At 35.6% G+C, this 23,375-nt stretch overlaps 2 protein-coding genes across 2 annotated transcripts; both read left to right on the top strand.

Annotated features, from left to right (window-relative positions):
* Nucleotides 1–4,741: 4,741 nt before the first annotated feature.
* On the top strand, nt 4,742–5,701 carry LOC126021457 (olfactory receptor 3A1). Its single transcript, XM_049782642.1, has one exon. It carries the CDS (start codon nt 4,754–4,756, stop codon nt 5,699–5,701), a length of 948 nt encoding a protein of 315 aa, XP_049638599.1. The 5' UTR covers nt 4,742–4,753.
* A 15,356-nt stretch (nt 5,702–21,057) lies between these two features.
* LOC126021473 (olfactory receptor 3A2) lies at nt 21,058–22,017 on the top strand. Its single transcript, XM_049782643.1, has one exon. The coding sequence runs from the start codon at nt 21,070–21,072 to the stop codon at nt 22,015–22,017; it is 948 nt and encodes a 315-aa protein (XP_049638600.1). The 5' UTR covers nt 21,058–21,069.
* The last annotated feature ends 1,358 nt before the right edge of the window (nt 22,018–23,375 follow it).

The following is a 23,375-nucleotide window of genomic DNA, read 5'->3' on the forward strand; positions in this document are numbered from 1 at the left end:
AATCATGATTTAAAAAGCACAAATGACTTGCTCAGGATGATGTATCAAGTTATTGGAAGAAATTAGAAGTATAACCTAGAGCTTGAGGATTTACTTCTATAGATCTTTACTAATTTTCTATGCTTTATTATAAAGTATGTTTTCTAGATGCTTGGAGTCAGAGGATATTTACTATTCAAACTCCTTTCCCAGAAACCCAGTACTTATTAAACATGCTCATCAGATCTTATTTCCTGTATTTGAGGGATTTATTAGAACTCAGAGCAAGGAGTGCTCATTGCAAAAGGAAGTGAGCCTTGTACTCATAGAGACATCCAATTTGGTGACTTAGTACATCTTTATTAATTGTCATTGTAGTGACTTTTACATCCAGAGACACTTCATAATTTAGACTCTCCTATGTAAACTTTCTTCCTTTTTTGTTTGAGGGCTAGAGAGATGCTACTTGGGAACATATTATTTTGGTTCATGACTTTCTTGTTTTCTTAAGAGATATTTTTTCTAGTTGTAGAAAATATGTGCAAAGTTTATGTAGAACTCTACATGTTACTGTTGTATATTTCTAACTGCATGTTCCACCCAGACAAAAACATCTACTGCATGTTTCATCTGAAAAACATAACTTCTACAGCATGTAATTTTTCTCTCATTTATCACCTTTTCCAAAGTATATCTCTCCTTGGAATATGACCACAAATTTCAAAACAAAAAACACCCCTGGATCATTATTATACCACAGAATTATCTCATATTTGTCAGAATACTCATTTAAAGAATCAATTAAAGTTATTTATTTATAAAATGTTGTATAGCCAGGGGCCAGAGTGGTGGTGCAAGCGGTAGGGCATCTGCTTTGCATGCACTAACCTAGGACTGGCCAATCTCCTGGCATCCCATATGGTCCTCCAAGCCAGGAGCAATTTCTGAGCCCATTGCCAGGAGTGGCCCTGGAGTGTAACCAGGTGTGGCCCCCAAACCAAAACCAAACCAAAACAAAATGTTGTATAATCAAAGTGAGTTTATGCATAAAGTTTAAAATTGAATCAGACATGAATCTAAATCCTTAGATTGAAGAGAATAAACTATGGTACACTAAATCACTGAGTAACTGAAGTTAACAATAGTTAGTGCCAGGGGAGATATCATTAAAGTACAGTTCAAATGTTAAATATGTAAATGCCAACATAAAATGGTCATAGGTGGGGAGAAATTTCTGAAAGAGGAAGCATTTGATCTGAGTTTTGAAGACTTTGGAGAAAGACTAATTGAGAAGATAGCACAAGCCAAAGTGGGGATATAATAACTTCTGAGATTTTAATCCAGAGACATAAATTAAAGTAAAAGAATTGTTAGTTAATGATGAATAACTAGATTCCCTTTTCATGCATCTTTTGGGTGTATTCTTTGAAGAGTTGCCTGCATGGGTTCTTTGCCCTTTTAATTTTTACTACTGTGTTTATGGGTTATTTATACATTTTGGATATTGAATATGTATAAAATAAAAGGTTGCAAATTTTTTCTACCAAAGGTTGTCCTTTAGGTTTTTACATTTCCATTTTTATAGAGTTACATTTTTGGTTGATGTAGCTCCATTTATTTATTTCATAACTTTTGCTTTCAATTTTTGTGAAAATCCAAAAATTTACTATGAAGGTTATGTTAAGGGTCTTACACAGAATATATTTTTCTAGCAGCTTTATGATACCAACACGCCCATTTAAGTCTTCACTTCACTTTGAGTTACTTTTGGCCTATGGTTTAAGGTATATATCCAATTTCTTATCCATTAAAACTGAATACCCAATTTTTCTAACAGTTATAAAACCTTCTATACTTTTGGAAAATAATTTGTTGACTACCTTCATAAGTGAGGAAATGGGTATGAATTCCAGCACACACAAGTAAGAAATACTTGGTCATATTTATAAATGGGCTTCTATTTCCTTTACTTTGTAACCAGAAAGTATGATACTTGCAGCTTTGTCCTTAGAATTATTTTGAACAGTTTTTGTGGTTCCTCATGAGTTTCTGAAAATTGGCTCTATTTCTGTGAAATCTCTCATTGGAATGTAGATAGTTATTGAATTGTATACATATGTTAATTTGGCCAATATAGATATTTTAATAATATTAAATCTTCCAATTGATGAACATATAACATCATTCTGTTTATTTGTGCCATTCCATTCATCAGTGCTCCTTATGCTCCTTTTATTATTCCTTTTATTTTTGTTTCATAGTTTTCAATATACCTATTTTTTGCTTTCCTAATTATATTCTCACAATTTTGATGTTGTTGCCAATAAGATCGTTAACTTTGTTTTTGATAGTTTGTTTTTAGTGTATAAAATGCATTTGATTTTTATGTTTTGATTTTCTTAACTTGTCTATAGTTATAACTATACATTTTGTTTGTGTAATCTATTAAAGATTTTATGTATATCTGTATATTCACTATCTGATAAATACTTTTTATTATTTGTTGACTCTTATTTTCTCATTTCCTCCTAGTTAAAAACACTTTCTCTGCATCTGTCTAAAGGATTTTCAAGCACCTGTTTTCATTTTTTTCTTTTCATTATAATTTATTATTTTATTTTACTATCTTATGACTTCTGATATTATTCATCATTAATTCTTTTTTTTTTTTGTTTAGTTCTTGGGCCACACCCGGCGTTGCTCAGGGGTTACTCCTGGCTGTCTGCTCAGAAATAGCTCCTGGCAGGCACGGGGGACCATATGGGACACCGGGATTCGAACCAACCACCTTAGGTCCTGGATCGGCTGCTTGCAAGGCAAACACCGTTGTGCTATCTCTCCGGGCCCTATTCATCATTAATTCTTAAATTTTTCTTATTTATGGGAGAAAAGTTCTGTACATTTTTTATATTTGCTAAAATCTTTGTTCTTAATTTAGTTTTGTGACATTCTCTTAGGCAAGTAAATTTTTACTATTTTGATTTCATATCTTTCTTTTCTATATTTTGTATAAATACTGTAGTTATATTTTTAATAATTAAAATATAGTGGACTGGAGAGATAGTATAGAAATATAGCACTTGCTTTGCATGTGGCTGATTTCAATTCAGTGCTCCAGCACTGAATACGGTATCCTGAGCACCATCAGGAGTGATCCCAGAGCTCAGAACCAGTAGTATGTCCAATGTACGGTTCAAAAACAAAAACAAAATGAGGAAAGTTTTTGTTTACTATAACAATAACTTGGAAAATTAATGAGATTAAAGCCATATTCAGGCTTTTACCTTATGATTTAAAATTAGGCATACATTGTTTTTAACTTTTCCCTATTTGCTATTAATATAGATTGGCAATAATAGAACTGATGTGATCTATTTTCTTTGTCTCATTTTCAGCTTCATAATTTATTTGTATTATTCAAATAAAACTTGGAAATAAGATATTTTACTTGACCTTCCTATTGCTTCTTGATTTCAACTCAAGATCACTGAAGGTAACGATGACATACAATGAACTTCACTTGCTTTTGATTTTCTTAGTGCTTTTTTCCTTTGGAGAATTGTATATATTTTTCTAAAGGTGTAGACTTTCTCTGTGTCACTCTTCTGTTTAATATCTATTATTATTGAATCTCCCTTATTTAGCTCTCTTTGAAGTCTTTGAAACTTGCTAGTTTCTTTGAAAGTAGAATTATGTTTTCTTTATTTTTCTGTTTGAGAAAAGGATGCATTTTTGAATAGAACTGATGTGATCTATTTTCTTTGTCTCATTTTCAGCTTCATAATTTATCTGTATTATTCAAATAAAACTTGGAAATAAGATATTTTACTTGACCTTCCTATTGCTTCTTGATTTCAACTCAAGATCACTGAAGGTAACGATGACATACAATGAACTTCACTTGCTTTTGATTTTCTTAGTGCTTTTTTCCTTTGGAGAATTGTATATATTTTTCTAAAGGTGTAGACTTTCTCTGTGTCACTCTTCTGTTTAATATCTATTATTATTGAATCTCCCTTATTTAGCTCTCTTTGAAGTCTTTGAAACTTGCTAGTTTCTTTGAAAGTAGAATTATGTTTTCTTTATTTTTCTGTTTGAGAAAAGGATGCATTTTTGAAAAAAGCATTCTAGATTTATTCTGTCATATTCATATTAGAAGCATATTTTAGTTACTTTTTAGGGATTTTTTCGTCTATATTATCTAAATGTAGTTTTAGGTACCAAAGAAAGGAAATTACAGTCATCAGGTTACCTGTCCTTCCACCTAAAAATAGAGTAAAAATGATAAGGAAAAGGTAGCGATAGAGTTAACAAGTATGAAAATTTCTGGGCATGGAATTGCAACCCCTGTCAGCAAATAATGGAGGAAAAGGGGCGAGAAGACAATATTAGAAGGGACATGGATACAGTGATAGAAAATTGTGATCATGTAGGTAGTGGTGGTAGTGTAATAATAATTCTGCCCATTGATGCCATATCCAAACTACAGAACTTGCTTACTTTTGACATTGTGAGAAGGAAGTAAGAACTCTGGTGGTGCAATGTGGTATTGGAGATATGTATGCATGGAACTATCACTCTCAGTATTGTTAATCTTGGTGCTCAATAAAAATCGGAAAATATAGATTTGCATTAAAAATAAATGCAAGATATGGGGGAAGTCCTTAACTTGGAAAGTAGAAATTTAGTAGTCTGCTTAAGAAGAAAGTTACTTTACTCTTTTTAATATCTATATTGAGAACAATTATTTATGCTTGTTTTCTTACAGCAACTAATGCAGTCAAAACTAGAAGCCAATGGAACAACCATTACTGAGTTCATTCTTCTGGGTTTGGTGGAATCACCAGAGCTGTGGCCAGTTATTTTTGTCATCTTCTTCTTTGCCTACCTGATCACTGTGGGAGGCAACCTCAGCATTCTTACTGCTGTGTTAGTAGAGTCCAAACTCCACACCCCTATGTACTTCTTCCTGGGAAACCTCTCAGTCCTGGATGTCGGTTGCATCACTGTCACTATTCCTTCAATGTTGGGTCGTCTCTTGTCTCACAAGCGTGCAGTTTCTTATAGAGCCTGTATTACACAAATCTTCTTCTTCCATCTACTAGTTGGTGTGGATTGCTTCCTGTTGACAGCCATGGCCTATGATCGATTCCTCGCCATCTGTAGACCTCTCACGTATAGTACCCGCATGAGTCATATAGTTCAGAGGATATTGGTGGCTGCATCCTGGACTTGTTCCTTTGCCAATGCACTAACTCATACAGTAGCCATTTCCACACTCAACTTCTGTGGTCCCAATGTGATTAACCACTTCTACTGTGATCTCCCACAGCTGTTTCAACTCTCCTGCTCCAGCACTCAACTCAATGAGCTACTGCTCTTTGCAGTTGGTTTTATTATGGCTGGCACACCCACAGTACTCATTGTTACCTCCTATATCCACGTGGCAGCTGCAGTTCTACGAATTCGCTCGGCAGAGGGCAGAAAGAAAGCATTCTCCACATGTGGCTCTCATCTCACTGTGGTTGCTATATTTTATGGTTCAGGTATCTTTAACTATATGCGACTAGGTTCAACCAAGCTTTCAGATAAGGATAAAGCTGTTGGAATATTTAATACTGTCATTAATCCTATGCTGAATCCAATCATCTATAGCCTCAGGAACCCTGACGTGCAGGGTGCCCTCTGGCGGGTGTTTACAGGGAAACGGTCATTAGCTTGAAGAGATTTTGGATGTCACATTCACCTTTGTTCTTTTGGACCAAAAAGAAATCGTCTGAGCCCAAACATTAGGATAAATGTTCCAGAACCGTTTATTTTTATCATTAGGATTAGACTTTATGGGGGGTAATAATTAATTGTTTCCCATAGAGGCTCTGTTCAATTATATGCAATAGAGGTGTGAATTCTGCTAGACCAGCCCATTGACAAAAGGACAACTCACTCTATGCATTGCTTTTGGGGGATAGAAGTGAAATCTGGGGATTATAGAATGCTTACAGGTACATGTCCACAGGGAATTATTTTGGTTAATTATAGTATAGGTTCCCTAAGCTTTGGGAATTTCCCTAAAAATCCCACCCGCCCACATGAGGTGGTAGTTGTGTATGCATATTATTTTTTAAAGTTCAAGTGTGCATGTCTGTTTATAAACAATATATCTATATATTAGGATTATTTTATTTGTTTTGTTAGGCTGCCATAAAGCAAAACAACAGCACCGAACAATGATGCCAAAATATAGAGGGACAGGTCGGAGACTATTTGATCATGTGTTTTATAGTAGTTTTAGACAGTATAATTCTTGTGTGTGGATCAAAGATGTGTTTTTAATATATTATTACATTCAATTTAGCTTATGGATAAAATAAATGTTCACATATTCTTCATCTTTTGAAAATTTAAGCATTAATAAATACCTTATAATTAATAAAATGCAAAGCCTATAAGTATATCTAAGAAAACCAGTTCATGATATGACTTTAGTGGTATGTGTGGTGATTCGATGCATCATGCATTGCTTTTTAAGTTTGAATTTATTTTGTGGGGAGGGATGGTTTGGGCCAGACTTTGTGGTGCTCAGAAGCTATTCCTGGATGTGTGCTAAGGTGTCACTTCTGGTGGGACTCAGTAGATATATGTGGTGCTAGAGATCACACTGGGGTTGGCCACATGCAAGTTGAGCCCCTTTGTATTCTCTGACCCCTAAATGTAAATTGTTATTATCTTTTGTATATTCATTATTTATATTCTTTAAGATTGCTCTTTCTTCTTTTTCTTATTATTTTCTATCTCATGATTTACCAAGGGTTTATTTATTTATTTATTTATTTCAATTTTATTTCCATCACCATGGTTTACAATATATTATCAATGCAGTTTTGTGCATATAATGTTCCAACACCACACTTACCACTCTCACTTCTCATCACAATTGTCTCAGGAATCTCCTTATTAAATTTCCCCCCAACCCTCCCATAGTAAGTTCAGTTTTTTAGATCAGTTCTCAGATTATGTTGCCTTTGACTTTTGATTTTTATATTACACATGAGAGAGGTCATTTTGTATCTGTCTCTCTCCTTCATGTTGATTAACTTTACTCAACATGATACTCTATAGATCCACCCATGAAGCAGCAAATTACATGATTTATCTTTTTTTTTCTCTAATGGCCAAGTAGTATTTCATTGTGCTTATAAAATCCCATAGTTGTACTATTAGTATGTTCTGGGGTTTTAAGTACATAATGTTGATTATAGGTAAATAGTGTGTTATTTTTTGAAATTTTTATGAACAAATAAACAGAATTCTATGTAATATCTTTGTACAATTTTATGATTAAGTAAATTTATGTTTAAGTAACATAAATTATCACATTTACTAGCAAAACCATACTGTACAGACAAAAATCATTGTATAATCTAAATATATACAGTTTTTGTCAATAAAACTGGAAAAATTAAACTTAATATCAGAACTAACAGCTAGGTAGCAGCATTTGAAAATTTCTGTATAGTCTGAAACATTTTTTGTTAAAACATAAGAAACAACAGTCAAATGAGAAACATAGACTATATAACATAATATTTCTAAAATCAGGATAAAATATAAAATTATTAAATATATAAATAATTAAATGAGGAATATATTTAGAGGAAAAAATGTCACATCCAACCCACAAATTAAGTGGAAGTTGAAACTAATAAGTTAAGAGTTAAAGATAAAGCATTAGAGTTAAAAAGTGGCTATTCTGGGCTTGGAGAGATAGCACAGCAGTGTTTGCCTTGCAAGCAGCCAATCCAGGACCTAAGGTGGTTGGTTCGAATTCTGGTGTCCCATATGGTCCCCTGTGCCTGCCAGGAGCTATTTCTGAGCAGACAGCCAGGAGTAACCCCTGAGCACCGCCAGGTGTGGCCAAAAAATAAAAAGTGGCTATTCTAATTATCTTGAAATAAAAGGAAAAAAAACTGGCACATTTTCATATTAATTAAAATTTCAACAAAGAAATAATATTTTTAAATTTTCAGCATATGGGAATTTGGTATACTAAAAGTAGATCATAAAATGTTTTGAATAAATTAAAAAGAAAAATTAAAAATTTTATTAAGAGTATCTGCAACACAGGATTTCAAAAACCACATACAGAATAAGCAGAAATAAAATGACATTAGAAACGTCAGTTAAACTATTCATACCTAAAGACAAAAACATGTCACATGGCACAATTATCCTATTGACTATAATATAATGCTAAAAGAAAATACTGTGACATAGAATTACACAGAAAGTGACATATTCTTCAGTAGAGTAGACAAATATATTTTAAGATGAAATATAATTAAAATAAGGGCCAGAGAGATAGCACAATGGCACGGCATTTGCTTTGCAAACAGTCGACCAGGACTGAAGGTGGTTCAAATCCCTGCATCCTATATGGTCCCCCGTTCCAGCCAGGAGCGATTTCTAAGCACAGAGCTAGGAGCGCCTGAGCTCCTGAGCACCTCTGGGTGTGTCCCAAAAAGGAAAGAAAAAAAGGAGGAGGAGGAGAAAGAGGAAGAGGAGACAGAAGAAGAAGAAGAAGAAGAAGAAGAAGAAGAAGAAGAAGAAGAAGAAGAAGAAGAAGAGAAGAGAAGAAGAAGAAGAAGAAGAAGAAGAAGAAGAAGGAGGAGGAGGAGGAGGAGGAGGAGAAGAAGAAGAAGGAGAAGAAGAAGGAGAAGGAGAAATGTAATAAAAATAACTTGACATATTGTCAATGGAAGCTCTAATCTTAGTTATTTGGTTTTCTTTGGTCGGGGGAGGTAAAGGAATGTTTCTCATGCTGAATTCTGGATTGACCTATGTTGGTGCTTGGGGACACCATATGCAGTGCTAGGAATCAAACTAGGTCTGCTACATACAAAACAAGCCCCATACTGTTTTCTCTACATACTGAACCAGATGACATTTTCACCAATAATGAATGATGGTTATTTTATTACATCCCCACTAAAAAAATAGTTTCCAGTCTTCTTGATATATGCTATTGTCATTGCTATGATGATTTTCACTTCCTTAATAATAAGTGGTGAAAAACACTTTTTCATATGCCTTTAAGCAGTTTGTCCTCCTTAAGGAAGTGTCTATTTATCTCCTCTCTCACTTTTGGATAGTTTAGGTGTTATTGCTGAATTTTATGAACGCCTCATGTATTTTGGATAGTAACCTTTTATCTTATGTGTGCATGCAAATATTTTCTCCCATTCAGTAAGATATCTATTTTAATTTATTTTTTATAAAAACTGTGATTTATAAACTTGTACATAATATTTCAGGCATACAATGTTCCAACACCAATCCCATTACCAGTGGGAACTTTCCTCCACCATTGTCTCCATTTCCCACTAACCCCCTCAAGCCTGACCCCTTGGCAGACACAAAATAATTTATTTTATATTGCTTGTTACAACAAGATCTTAAATGGAATTATCAAAAATATTTCATTAAAAGAAAATTTCATTAAAACTTCATTAAAAGGAAATTGCTATACCTCACACAATGGTGTTATCAAAGTCATTGTCTGAGGTTCTACTGAGCTGTTTTTTACTTAAGCCTTCTGTGTTACCATTTTCAACTAATTAGTTCAGTAGACTTCTTTTTTTTAAAAATATATGTGTGTATGTTTATTTCCATAAACACCTGGATCAGCCTCTCCCATCTTCTTTTTTTTATTAAGTTATCTTTATTTAAACACCATGATTACAAAAGTCATGTAAAGAACACCCCCCTTCACCAGTGCAAGATAGTTTAGCAGACTTCTAAGCTTCTATAATTAGTTGTTTTCCTACTGCCTTTCAGTATTGTGAAATTTGAAGGTGTCACACAGCCATATATGCAGCCACAAGCTCTGGGAGCTCCAGGATCTATGAAACTTAAATGATTCTCAAACCTTCTACATCCAGAGGAGGTCCCGGAGATTTCAGCCTAAAAACTCTTCAGTGAGTCCATCTGCTTGTCTTGGAAAAATTTCTGAGATAAGTAATGAGGCTGTAAAGCTGTAAAATTTTCATTTAAAACAAACTTGTGGATTCGTATTATTTAGAAGAGGTGGAGGGGCAAGTTAGGTGCAAGGGTGTTGGACAGTCTACCACTTTGTGGGATGTAAGTATGGCTGGTGGAGGTTCTGTGTACTGGGAATTTAATGGGTTTGGCATTTGTTCTGAGATTAGTAGAGAGACAATAAGGCTGGGCCATTTATATTTTTCCTATTAAAGTTTTAATAGGAAAATAAAAAGCAGTTAAAAGGAAAATATTTAAATAATTATTTTTTAAAGATATACAAACAAACATGAAAATATTTAGCATCAGGTTGGAGTGATAGTACATCTGGTAGACTAGTTGTCTTGTGCTTGGCTGATTTAGCTTCAATCCCAGCACTCTAAACCCTCCATGAGTGATCCTTGAGCACATATTTAGGAGTAAGTTCTGAGTCCTGCACGTGTGACCCAAAGCAAAAGGATAATCAAGATAAAATAAAAATACACCCTACTGAATGGAAGAAAATATTTTCTCACATTGCATCAGATAAAAGACTAGTAACCACGACTTATAAAGAACTCACAAAAATCAACAACAACAAATTATCAAAATATGGAGAGAGGAGATGAATAGAAATTTTACAGAGAAGAAATACAGGTGACTAGTAAGCACATAAAAAATGCTCATCACCACTTCTTTGGGAAGTGTAAATTAGAATGACATTGAGATGTCATTTCATACCAATGAGAATGGCATATAGGGGGCCGGAGAGATAGCATGAAGGTAAGGTGTTTGCCTTTAATGCAGAAGGACGGTGGTTCGAATCCCAGTATCCCATATGGTCCCCCGTGCCTGCTAGGAGCGATTTCTGTGCGTGGAGCCACTGAGCGCTGCAGGGTGTGACCCAAAAGAGAGAGAGAGAGAGAGAGAGAGAGAGAGAGAGAGAGAGAGAGAGAGAGAGGGAGAGAGAGAGGGAGAGAGAGAGAGAGAGAATGGCATATATCCAACAGATTGGATAAAACTCTGTCTTTACAGTCGTATATTCATTTGGTGGAAATAAAAAATGATCAGACTTGAATACGAAATCCAAAGTCAATGACAATAGAAATGATACCCAATCTACATCAAGCTGAACAAGGGGGAACAGTTGCACTAGCATTACAGGGAGTAGTAGAGGGGGAAGTGGGATGCATGCTGAGAACAGGGGTGGAGGGAGGACAACACTGGTGGTGGGAATGCCTCTCATTCATTATTACTATGTCCCTTAAAGATTACTGTGAACGATTTGTAATTCACTTTGCCCACAATAAAAAAAAAAAGGACGAATCATAAAAAAAAAGGTCTTTACATCAGCCTTAGGGTAGCTATATGTTTGGGGGATCAACTCAAGTAATTAAGATAAAAGCCAAACTGAATAAATAGAGTCTACATAAAACTTTTGCAAATAATGTGAAAGAAGCTTAAAATAAAAATACAGCTAAATGGGACAGAGAAGTATATACATAATAGCACTTAATATCCAACGTGCACAAAGAACTTATAAAACTCAAGAAGAAAAACTAAGTAATATGATTTTTAAATGACAGAGAAACTTAATAGGGACTTCTAAAAACAAACTGACCCAGTCATCAAGCACATGAATGTTTATTATCTCTTATTATTAGGCAGATGAAAATCAAATACTTAGGTGTCACCTTGCACATGCGAGAATAGCTATTATCTGAAAGACAAAAACAGTCAGTGTTGGGGTGTTGATAAAACAGAGCAGAGAATCAGTGGTAAAGTTATTATGGACAAAAGGTATGAAGATATCTAAAACTTTACATTAGGAACTCCATATTTCTGAATATTTATACTCAATATTAAAATTAATTTGAAGAGATGTATGTATCCATTTGTTCATTGCAACTTTACTTTAAAAGCTAATGGCTGAAAACAACCTAAGTGCTTGTAATAGAAAACTACTCATGTATATATATTTAAAAAAAGATGAAACCCTGACATCTGCAACAGTATAAATGGATCTAGATGGATTTGTGCATAGTAAAATCTAATGGAGAAAGACAAACACAACATTGCACTCATTGTATATAGATAAAGTAATCATATCAAAAGAAAACAAACTTTTGGACAATATCCAATGAGTGATCTTATAAGAGCAGAATGAAAGGGGGAATTGGTTACAATTTGGACACAGTTTTCTGGAGAAAAAAAAAGAATATAGTTTGGCATATCATTGCTTCTACTGAGGACCAGCTCAGGGTGAAGCAGGGATGCCATAGGATTAAGAAACAAAGACAAGGGGGGGGGGGAAGAAACAAAGACAAAAATAAGAGAGAAAAATCACAGAATGGGGCCAATAACCTCACACAGACTGAGAGACTCAACAGTCTTCCACATACAATCTTTACTGTATGTTTAGAATCAGAAATCATTAGGAGAACAACATTCTTTGGTCAAATGCTTGACTTATTTTATTTAGACTAGATACACATCTGATAGTCTAAGTATACAGGGACAAACAATTGTAATGGGCTCACTCTAGGGAACGTTTTTTCTGAAAAAGGTGCAGAGATAAAGTAGTTATGGCACCCACACTGGGGTAGCATTCCACCTCTAGGTGCCAAGCATTCTGGGCTTAAAGGTCCCATAAACTGCCCCTTTTGTCTGTTTTCTTTACCTTAAGCATTGGTCCCCAACATGTTTCTTCAAAGCTTCTCATAAAGTTAACACAATTTACCCTTTAGTCTTAAACTTGACATTAAAAATATTATAAATAAATATCACTGTTTCTTTTTTTTTTCTTTTTTTTTTTGGTTTTTGGGCCACACCCATTTGATGCTCAGGGGTTACTCCTGGCTAAGCGCTCAGAAATTGCCCCTGGTTTGGGGGGACCATATGGGACACTAGCGCTTGCAAGGCAGACACCTTACCTCTAGCGCCACCTTCCCGGCCCCTAAATAACACTGTTTCAACTTCCACAGCACTATTCCAATATTTACGTGGAATTTTGCTAATGTTATTATCATCAACATATTAACCCCAAGAATGAGGAACAGTCCTAATTCCATTTCATAAGGAGAATAAAATTCTTAGGAACTGCGCCTTGTAGTGGAAGCTGAGACAAGTAAGAATGTGACATTTAAATGGGAAGTCATCCAAGGGATACAGAGTAAAGTTATTTATTTGGGAAGTGTTTCCAGGGAATAATATTGAGGTTATGAAGGAAGCAAATAAAGAAAGAAGAGTGACTCTGACTGGTAGGGTTACTATGGTGATGTATTGCCAAATTCAGTGACTCTTACTAAATGTATTCACTATGTCCAGTGGTAGACAATAGAAGAGAAAAATCAAAACTTAAAAGGATTCAGGAGCTTGTCAATACTAATATCTAGAACCGGGCTGGAGAGATAGCACAGCAGTAGGGCATTTGCCTTGCATGCAGCCAACTCAGGACTGACAGTAGTTCGGTTCCCAGCATCCCATATGGTCCCCTGAGCCTGCCAGGGACAATTTCTGAGCACACAGCCAGGAGTAACCCTGAGCACCTCCAGGTGTGACCCAGAAACAAAAACAAAAGGCCAGAAAAGGTATGTCTTGGGTATTTTTTTCTATTACACCAAACTCTCGTAGGAGAAAAGAGGTGAAGGAAGGGATATGGTGGATAATTGTGGATATAGGATTTAAAGAATGTGCTAATAAATATTTTAACAGTTTATATTTATTCACACAAAATTTTTATGTTGGCCTAGACAATTATATTATTAGACATGTTGCCAGGAGTCTTTTTAGTATAACATAACCTCTGCTACCATTTCAGAAGCTGTTATGAAATCCACAAGGAATATTTTCACACCACTAACAAAGTCCTGAGGGTAACTAAGTTTAAATAAACAATTTCTCTCTCTTGTATCCCTTGAGATAGACTCATGGAAATTAGCTTTTCTGCTTTCAAAGCATTATTTGGTATTGATATTTGGAAAAGAAAACTCTTCTCTTAAGAAACCTATATCTAGTTTCATTTAGATATAGACTTCCCAGGTAACTGAAGATATGAAATAGTTCTGCAGACCTCAGAAGTAGAACTAATATCTGCCCTAACTACCTGCCCTAAAGCCAGAGGGTAGAAATAAAATCTTTTAATAATAATGCCTAAATATGACAATGTGTAATACATTGTCACTGTATTTATAGAGAAACAGAGTTGTTATGAAACAATTTCTCTTCCCATCCTTTTCGTTTCCTGGAAGGAAAATTTCTGAGGCTTGCAGGGCATACCACTATAGTGAAGGCAGTTCTGTTTTAGACCAGTATGTTTCCCTTTGTATTTCATTGACTTTACTTTCTGATTGTTTAACCAGGTTTCACAGCTCTGCATCTTCTTTGAAGAAATCCTATGGTCTATAACCATTTCAGAGTGAGTACTTTATGGGTCCTCACTCCATTCTTTTAGAGTGGAGATGGGGATTCTCTTGCCACAACTCAAAGTGCATCTCCCTGAAAAGCAAGACTTCTGTTAAGAGGAATATCTGGGGTGATAATTCTGAGGTCCTGGTTCCTTTTATGGCCCTTTAACTATACCCCACTTTTTAATGAAGTTTTTTCTCTGTTAGCTATGACACAGGGGATCCACTAAGTCCCGTTTACTGCTTAGGACACTCTGAGTAGCCTAGTTATAAGCTTGTTCGGCATTTGTGTTGTAGGGAACATGGAATTCAATGGAGTTCCAGAAAAATAGCATTCATGTTTCAGAAAGGAAAGCCTAAGGTTTGTTATGGCACCCTAGAGAATTAATGCAGAAAACGTACTCTCCTCAATGGTAGGATTCATGGTAATACTGTTGACACAATGAATGTTCCTGATTGATCAGAGGCCACCCCAGAATCCTGCTCATTTGAATTGAACTGAAATTTTCTGAGGGTTAGCATTCAGAGTTTTGTATTTACAAGTTACTTATATGTGAAATATACCTTTTCCTAACTATGATTTTCTAATGACTTTATTTGAATTTTTTTAAATATGTGTTAGTAAATTGCTACATTATTATTTACTTTTTAAAACCAAGGAAAGTGGTAGACTGTCCAACACTCTTGCACCTAACTTGCCCCTCCACCTCTTCTAAATGATATGAATCCACAAGTTTGTTTTAAATGCCAATACATCTAGAAATGTTTTTAGATTACTCTCATCTTTATAGTCTTTCTCTGAGATTTGGTAAATAATTGAATAATTCACTTATTTACATAAAATAATGAGTACTCACTATGTCTAAATTATTATTATATTTGCTATTGGAAACTGACTCAAATGTGTTTTTGTGCTATTTCTTAAAGAGTTGGGATTGATGCTTTATAGAAAAATGACTTAACTTGAAGATAAATAGTAGTAAGTTCAATGGGAGAATATGTAGCAGTTTAGGAAATATTAAGACATATATATGGGCCAGGGAGATAGGATGGAGGTAAGGCATTTGCCTTGTATGCAGGACGGTGGTTCAAATCCCGGCATCCTATATGGCCCCCCAAGCCTGCCAGGAGCGATTTTTGAGTGTAGTAACAGGAGTAACCCCTGAGCACTGCCGGTGTGACCCAAAAATCAAAAAAAAAATTAAGACATGTATGATATAAGATGAGGAGGTTTATTGTAGTTTAATTAAGAAGTATGTGTTATACAGTTTCAATCCCCCCCCCTTTTTTTTTTTCTTCGTTTTTTGGTAGGTGACCTGTGGCTGTTATCCCATCAGTCCACCCACGAATACACAGACATTATAATGTAGCACCACTTCCCCCTACAAAGGCACACTAAGTAAAGGGGAAATTTTACATTTAAAAAAAAAAATAAAAGAGAGCTCTTATCTACTAGAGATAGGAACTCATAGTTATTTAAAATATAGGGATATCTCCTGCCTTGAAAATATGTCATGTGGAATCAAATTAGACCTCAGGTGATTAGATACCATTCATCCAGCCTTGAACCCTGGATCTCCGACATAGAAACGGCACAGCTCTCCACAACAGCTGCAGGAAACAAACTCCATCCAGGACGGCCTTAATACGACGAGACCAACAACAAGGCCCACCTCTAACATGATATCCTGACAACGGGGAAAATGCGATCATTTTGACCTTAGAGCAGATTAGCCTACCTTACCAACTAACGACAAGACAAAACCAGAAGTCTTGGCTCCCTTTGGTAGGACAAAAACCCAAGATCGGGATTTACAGATGACTGGCTGCTTGATTCACGACCAGACTGTATACATCTTGGGACCAATAAATAAGCCCTAGTTTAGGGTTTGAACTATGACCTGCACAAGAATCATGATCCCCAGCCCCAAAGATCCGTCAGAGACAATTGTAACGGAATGGGGCTTTTGGGAGCACAAAGAAAGACGCTATCCTAGGTGCCACCCTAGGCTCAGTGCAAAGACCAAGATCATCAACCACAGAAGATGGGTTAAAATGACACTGAGGTAACAGAACCTCTAGAACCACAAAGACTGACTTCATCATAAGTCCCACCTCAGGATCTGTACAGATACTGAGACCTCTAAACACAGAGCAGAAGTCTTCCACACACCAAAGGAAAAAAAAAAGAAAGAAAAAAAAAAAAAAACACCACCGGGAAAGTAAAGGATCCTGAGCAATGTCTAGAGTTGATCCCATGACAGTATGCTCCAAGGACGGAGAAATCCCATATCTCTTAGGCCAAGTGAATTCTTTTTCGAATGACCCCAATATTTACTGTGCCAGTGCAGGAGGGAAAAAAACAAAAATACAAAAAGCACAAAACCTTGGTTATTTTTTTGATATAAATATATATAGTACCTTCATTTATTATTGTTATTATTATTTTTGATTTACCAATCTATTTTGGTCGATTTCTCTGTTTGGGTGTGATTATTGAAAGTGTAGTCCCCAATTATACTTATTTTTTTATTTTTTTTTCTCTTCCTTTCTTCTCTTTCGTTATGTGCTATGCCATGTTTCTTAATTCAAGACCATGGTGTGATTTTTGTTTGTCTGTTTTTGTTTTATTTTTTTTCTACTTGTTTGTTTGTTTGTTTTGTCTGCTCTGTGTGGTGCTTATCGAAATAGCTGGAGCCCTCACTGGATATTTGACACTTCTTTTGGTACTAGTGGAGTGTTTCACCTACTTTTTCTCCATCTCCCAGAGTGATGATGAGAGCCTTTAGAAGGACTCCGCCCATTTTCGGGGTATTAGACTCTTACCCCAGTTTATTGCTTTTTTCTCCTTCAAACAAAACCACGCAACTTAAACTAGCTAGTCCTGACTCCAGATAGAGGGGGAAATAAGGGAGGCATCAGGACCAAACAGGTGCAAGACTACTAAGTAGTGGTTAGATACAGAGGGGACCACATATTCTAGCCGCCCTGGGGTGAGGGAAAAGGAAAAGGGAGGTAGGATAGAAACGGAGGCGTAGGGATGACAATTTGGCGATGGGAATCCCCCCTGATTTTATGTAAATATGTACCTAAAATATTATTGTCAACAATATGTAAGCCATTATGATCAAAATAAAAATTTATATTAAAAAAAAATTAAAAAAAAAAAAGAAGTATGTGTTAAGGGACCAGAGTAATAGTACAATGGATAGAGTATTTGCCTTGCATGTGGTTAACTCAGGTTTAATACCTGGCATCCCATATGGTCCCCTGAGCGTTTAGGAGTGAATTTTGAGCACAGAGCCAGGAGTGAACACAAATAAATAATTAAATAAATAAATATTGAAATAAATCTTTAAATAATTAGTATGTGCAGTTGTAGGCAATTTCTTTCTTAATGCTTTTTGGACCAATACTTAGGACTTACTCTTTACTCTGCACTTAGGAATTACTTCTGGTGGTGTATGGGCACCACATGAGATGCTCAAGAGTGAACCTGAGTGGCCACATGTAAGGCAAACACCCTAACCTTTGTACTGTTGCTCTAGCACAAGAAGGCAATCTCTTGTAGGTGAAGAAAGCATCATGTAGGTAGCAAATCACATTACAAAACAAACTTTCTAATGTTTGTTCTCTAAGGCAAGATAATACAAGTGATTTTTATATAATTTTGATAAAGAAATTTTATGTACCTGTTGTCAATTTGAAAAATGTTTATCAGTCTTTATTTTTACCAGTGATGATTAGGCCTGATGAATTACTCTTCTCCAATAACACTAATCATGTTACTTAGAATTTTAAATGCCTTATCTATCAGTTCATAAAACGTTGGTGTCTGGCATCTCCTCTGTACTCATATAGTGGAGATCTCATTTGGAAGTTGTTCTTGAAAGATGTTCATAAGCTATTGTGAAATGAGGGTAAAAGTGAAAAGCGTGATATCTACTTTGGATTAATGACTCTGTCTCTAGCTATTGCCTTGACTGTTAGGCTATTTGGAGGGATTTTTGTGAAAGACCACAGATTGTCTGGAATGGCCAGTGAAAGGAGAAAAACCCTAAAGTCAGGATAGACAAATCATTATCACGTCTTCTAGGTTTCAGATACTTCCAGGTTGGATATTGAAACCATCTGGAATACTAACACTGTACAACTCTTATATAAATGCTTCTAAATTAACTTTCTGACTCCTTATCTAGGAGTCAATATTTCTTCTAAGAAATTTTCTAAGGGATTCTAATTTGTAGACTAACAGAAGGTCAATAATTTCACATGAAACTAGTGGTCACCAAATATTATAATATTTCATAATTTCTTTCTTTTTGTTAATTTATTTTCCATTTAGAATGATAAATAAGACTACCATGAGAAAAGAGCAGAGAATCAGTGAAAACTTATACCTGAGATATTTTGCATCATCCCCTTGTTTTTCCCTGAAGATTTTATTAGCGTTGCCCTAATTAATTATGGTCTGATTGACATCTATACAGGAATATAAGTCATTTGTTAGTTTTCTTTCTTATCATTACTTGTTACTCTTTGATAACTAATCCAAAATAGTTTTTGTTCGTTGTAGAGACAATATCTGGCTGTTCTTTGGGCAAGGCCATTCAAGGAAGTGCTTGAGGATATCAAAGTTTCTCACCTATAAATACTGAAGGGTGTAATATGGTACCAAGACTAATCTAGTCCTCATATGCAAGACGTGTACTCTACTATGTGAGACATATTCCCTGTACCCAGATTCTTTTTTTTTTTTTTTTCGGCTTTCTGGGTCACACCCAGCAGCACTCAGGGTTTATTCTTGGCTCTGTGCTAAGAAATCTCTCCTGACAGGCTCGGGGGACCATATGGGATGTCAGGGATTGAACCCGAGTCCGTCATGGGTTGTGGGTTGTTGGCATGCAAGGCCAACACCCTACTGCTGTGCTATCACTCTGGCCCTAGATTCATTATTGTTTATATTGTGAAAACTTCTCTAGAAGACTCCTCAAATGTGCTTTTAGAGAACATCTCATGTATTTTATATCTGTAGAAACAAAACATATGTATATTTTTGTAAGTTTTCTTGTAAGTTTCTCTAGAGAATTCTATAAAATGAAATTACACTACTTATACTTTTTGTTTTTGTTTAGAGGGCACTCCCAGTGGTGCTCAGGTTTATTCCTGGGTCTGCACGCAGGAATCATGCCTGGCAAGGCTCAGGTTACTGTATGAGGTGGCAATGAGGTCAGCAGCATACAAGGCAAGCACCCTATCAGCTGTACTATATGTTTAGCCCTTAACATTACTTTAATGAAACATTAGAGAATATAATTTTATGAGTTATAGAGAGTAGTAATATGTGTCTTAATCAGGAAGTAATTATGAGCACATATCTGAAATAAGTAGCTGAAACTTACTTTCCATGTATTTACTTATTTCTTTTGAGGCCTTTCCTTCAGAGGTATTGTACCATGAAGACTCAAAGACAAGTGGAAGACTACTGGCAATAAAACAGAAATAACAACACTTAATGACAATCAATCAATAGGTCATTTCTAAAATTCTACTTTCAGTGGTAGGCAATAGATCAAATACTCATAATATGTATTATAATTATGTTATTTAAGCAATTAAATGTACATTATCCTTCACCAATGCACATTTCCCACTACCAATATTTCCATTACCTTCCCTCCCACCTACCCACCCATCCACCCACTTGCCCGCCTGCCCCTGGGGAAGTCATTTTACTTCTCTCTCTCTCTCTCTCTCTCTCTCTCTCTCTCTCTCTCTCTCTCTCTCTCTCTCTCTCTCTAACTCACTCTTGAGATTACATTTTTGACACTGTGGTTTTCACTATTGTTAGTGATGGGGTACCATGCATATCACTCTATCACCTTTCAGCACCCAGATCTTGTCCAGAGTGATCAATTCCAACTATTGTCAGTGTGGTCCCTTCTCTACTCTAGCTGCACTGCTCTACTATTTGTAGCAAACTTCCTACCATGGACAGGGCTTCCTGGCCTTCATCTCAATTGTCTATCTTTTATTTTTTTTATATCCTGTAAATGAGTGAGTCATAATCATCATTTTAAACTAAATTTGTATTAAAGGCACAAAATAGGGGCTAATTCTAATAAGAATATTAGTAATTTTTCCCAAGTTTTGAATTTGTTTCAAAATATGTTCCTCACCTTGTAGAAGTGTGTGTGACTGGGCTACCTCATAATGACATTGTGGTTATATTTTAATTCTTTATTTATATTCATAATATTTAGAACTCTTAAAACATGTTGTTTTCAAATTCTTGACAGTTTCTTTGGGAATCAGTCATTGTTTTACTGTAAAAATCTGCTTATACATTGAGGAATATCTGAGATCTAAGCTAAAAATGGGAACATTCTTACTTAGCTTATGACATTTAAGACAGAAATTTCTTTTTATATTTATTTCTTTAAGCAGTTGACCTTTTCAAGTAGAAAAAGGATGAAAGAGACAAGCTGATAGTGTCATTGATAGATGAAGGAATTTATTTTATAATGTAGGCCTGGTAAATAGGAAAATAATTAACGTGAGTACTCTAAACACAATAGGGCATTGAACATAGGTAGCTTAAGGCATTATGTTGAACAAATAAAGTAAATAGGCTAATATTTTTTCTCATGGGATTTCCTTAAAAGGACTCATGGATTCTACTAGTGGAACCAACAGGACAGCTGTTACTGAGTTCATTTTACTGGACCTGGTGGAAACAAAAAAGTTACAGCCTGTGATCTTCGTAACCTTCTTCTTTGCCTACCTGGTCACAGTTGGAGGCAACCTCAGCATCCTGGCAGCAGTTGTGCGAGAGCCAAAACTCCATACACCTATGTACTTCTTTTTGGGCAATCTATCTGTGCTAGATGTTGGATGCATCACTGTCACAGTTCCTGCAATGTTAAGTCGTCTCTTGTCTCACAGGCCTACAATTTCCTATGAATCCTGCCTCTCACAACTATTCTTCTTTCACCTCCTGGCTGGGATGGACTGCTTCTTGTTGACAGCCATGGCCTATGACCGATTCCTGGCCATCTGCCAGCCCCTCACTTATAGCACACGCATGAGCAAGACAATCCAAATTATATTGGTGGCTGTGTCCTGGGTATGTGCCTTCTCCAATGCTCTGACTCACACAATTGCTCTAAGTACTCTGGACTTCTGTGGTCCCAACAAGGTTAATCATTTCTATTGCGATCTCCCACAGCTCTTCCAGCTTTCATGTTCCAGCACTCAACTCAATGAGATGATTCTCTTTGGAATGGGGTTTCTAATGGTAGGTACACCTGTGACTCTCATCATTACTTCCTATATTCATGTGGTAGCTGCAGTTCTACGAATTCGCTCAGCAGAGGGCAGGAAAAAGGCCTTTTTTACATGTGGCTCCCATCTCACAGTAGTTTTTCTTTTCTATGGGACTGGTATCTTCAACTACATGCGTCTCGGGTCTGAGGAAGCCTCAGACAAAGATAAAGGGGTTGGAGTTTTCAATACAGTTATCAACCCCATGTTAAATCCACTTATTTATAGCCTTAGAAACCCCGATGTTCAGGGTGCTCTGTTACGGGTTCTTGTGGGAAAGCGGTCATTGACCTGAGGGGTCATAGAGCTAGTTCTTTGTTGATTAAACTGGCTTCAGTAAAATTTCTCTATAAAGACAGTGGCTTCTTTTTTTAATTATCTTTATTTAAACACCATGATTACAAATATGATTGTAGGTGTATGATTACAGTCATGTAAAGAACACCCCCCCCCCTTCACCAGTGCAAGATTCCCACCACCAATTTCCCAGATCTCCCTCCTCCCCACCCCACCCACACCTGTATTCGAGACAGGCTTTCTACTTCCCTCATTCATTCCCATTGTTATGATAGTTTTCAGTGTAGTTATTTCTCTAACTGCACTCATCACTCTATGGTGAGCTTCATGTCATGAGAAGCACCTACCAGCCCTCATCTCTCTTGTCTCTGAGATACTGTTAAAAATAAAACAGCAGTTTCTTGTCTTTCAAAATCACTGAACACTTATATATTTGCTCTGGAAATAAAACCTCCCAATGCACTAATTTGTTTTCCCAATGATCTGAACACTTCTAAATCACTGGAGGAAACAGAGACAAGAAATAGGATAAAATTAATGGAATAATCATCATATATATGTGTAAGTACTATGTAAATAACCACACATGACACACCCATATTAAATCCATATTAAACATCCTTATTAAACATCCATATTAAATTAAGTTTTGTCAAGAGGTCTGTAGCTAATATTGTTAGTTTCTTTTACTAGTGATGCTTTTTTGAGATAAAGCTGAAGTTTGGGAAGTGCAGTAGGCCTGGAAAACAATGTTCTATAAGGAAAGACTAATTAATAACCATCTATGTAATGCAGAATATCTTATAAATTCCTCTGGTGGGAACGTAATATTTTTTCTCAGTAAAAACTCAGAAGTCAATTTTAAGTTATAAGTATAGTGTCAAGGATCATTCTATTTGACTCTTAGGGGTCTAAGAAAATCGGTTCCTTCACTTTGCTACCACCTTAGAATGCAATTTGAAATTCAAGGGACAGATATAGTAATACAGTAAAGTAATGAACTAAACAAAACTAAATTAATCCATACATGATCTAGTTTAAGACCAGAAAAGAAGTGCTTTATCTTCATACCTGGCCATGCTTTATCACTTACTTTGTAAGTTAAACTTTTTCAAGGTTTTGTAAAGAATAATCATGGTATTCTTCTGATCACTTTCATAAAAATATTTTCCTAATTTTTCTATAAAATTTCTAAGATAACATTCTTCAAAATCTTAGTTTTATCTAACAAATCTTGTACCTCATAAAATGTTAATTCATAAATTCAGTTCCTTTTTTATCTTGATTTTATTAGTACTTTAGTATAACCATAATACAGAATCTCCTCATCTTAACATTTTTCTAGACTTCATCTCA

Source organism: Suncus etruscus, chromosome 1, assembly GCF_024139225.1.
Source record: "Suncus etruscus isolate mSunEtr1 chromosome 1, mSunEtr1.pri.cur, whole genome shotgun sequence".
NCBI classification, from domain to species: Eukaryota; Metazoa; Chordata; class Mammalia; order Eulipotyphla; family Soricidae; genus Suncus; species Suncus etruscus.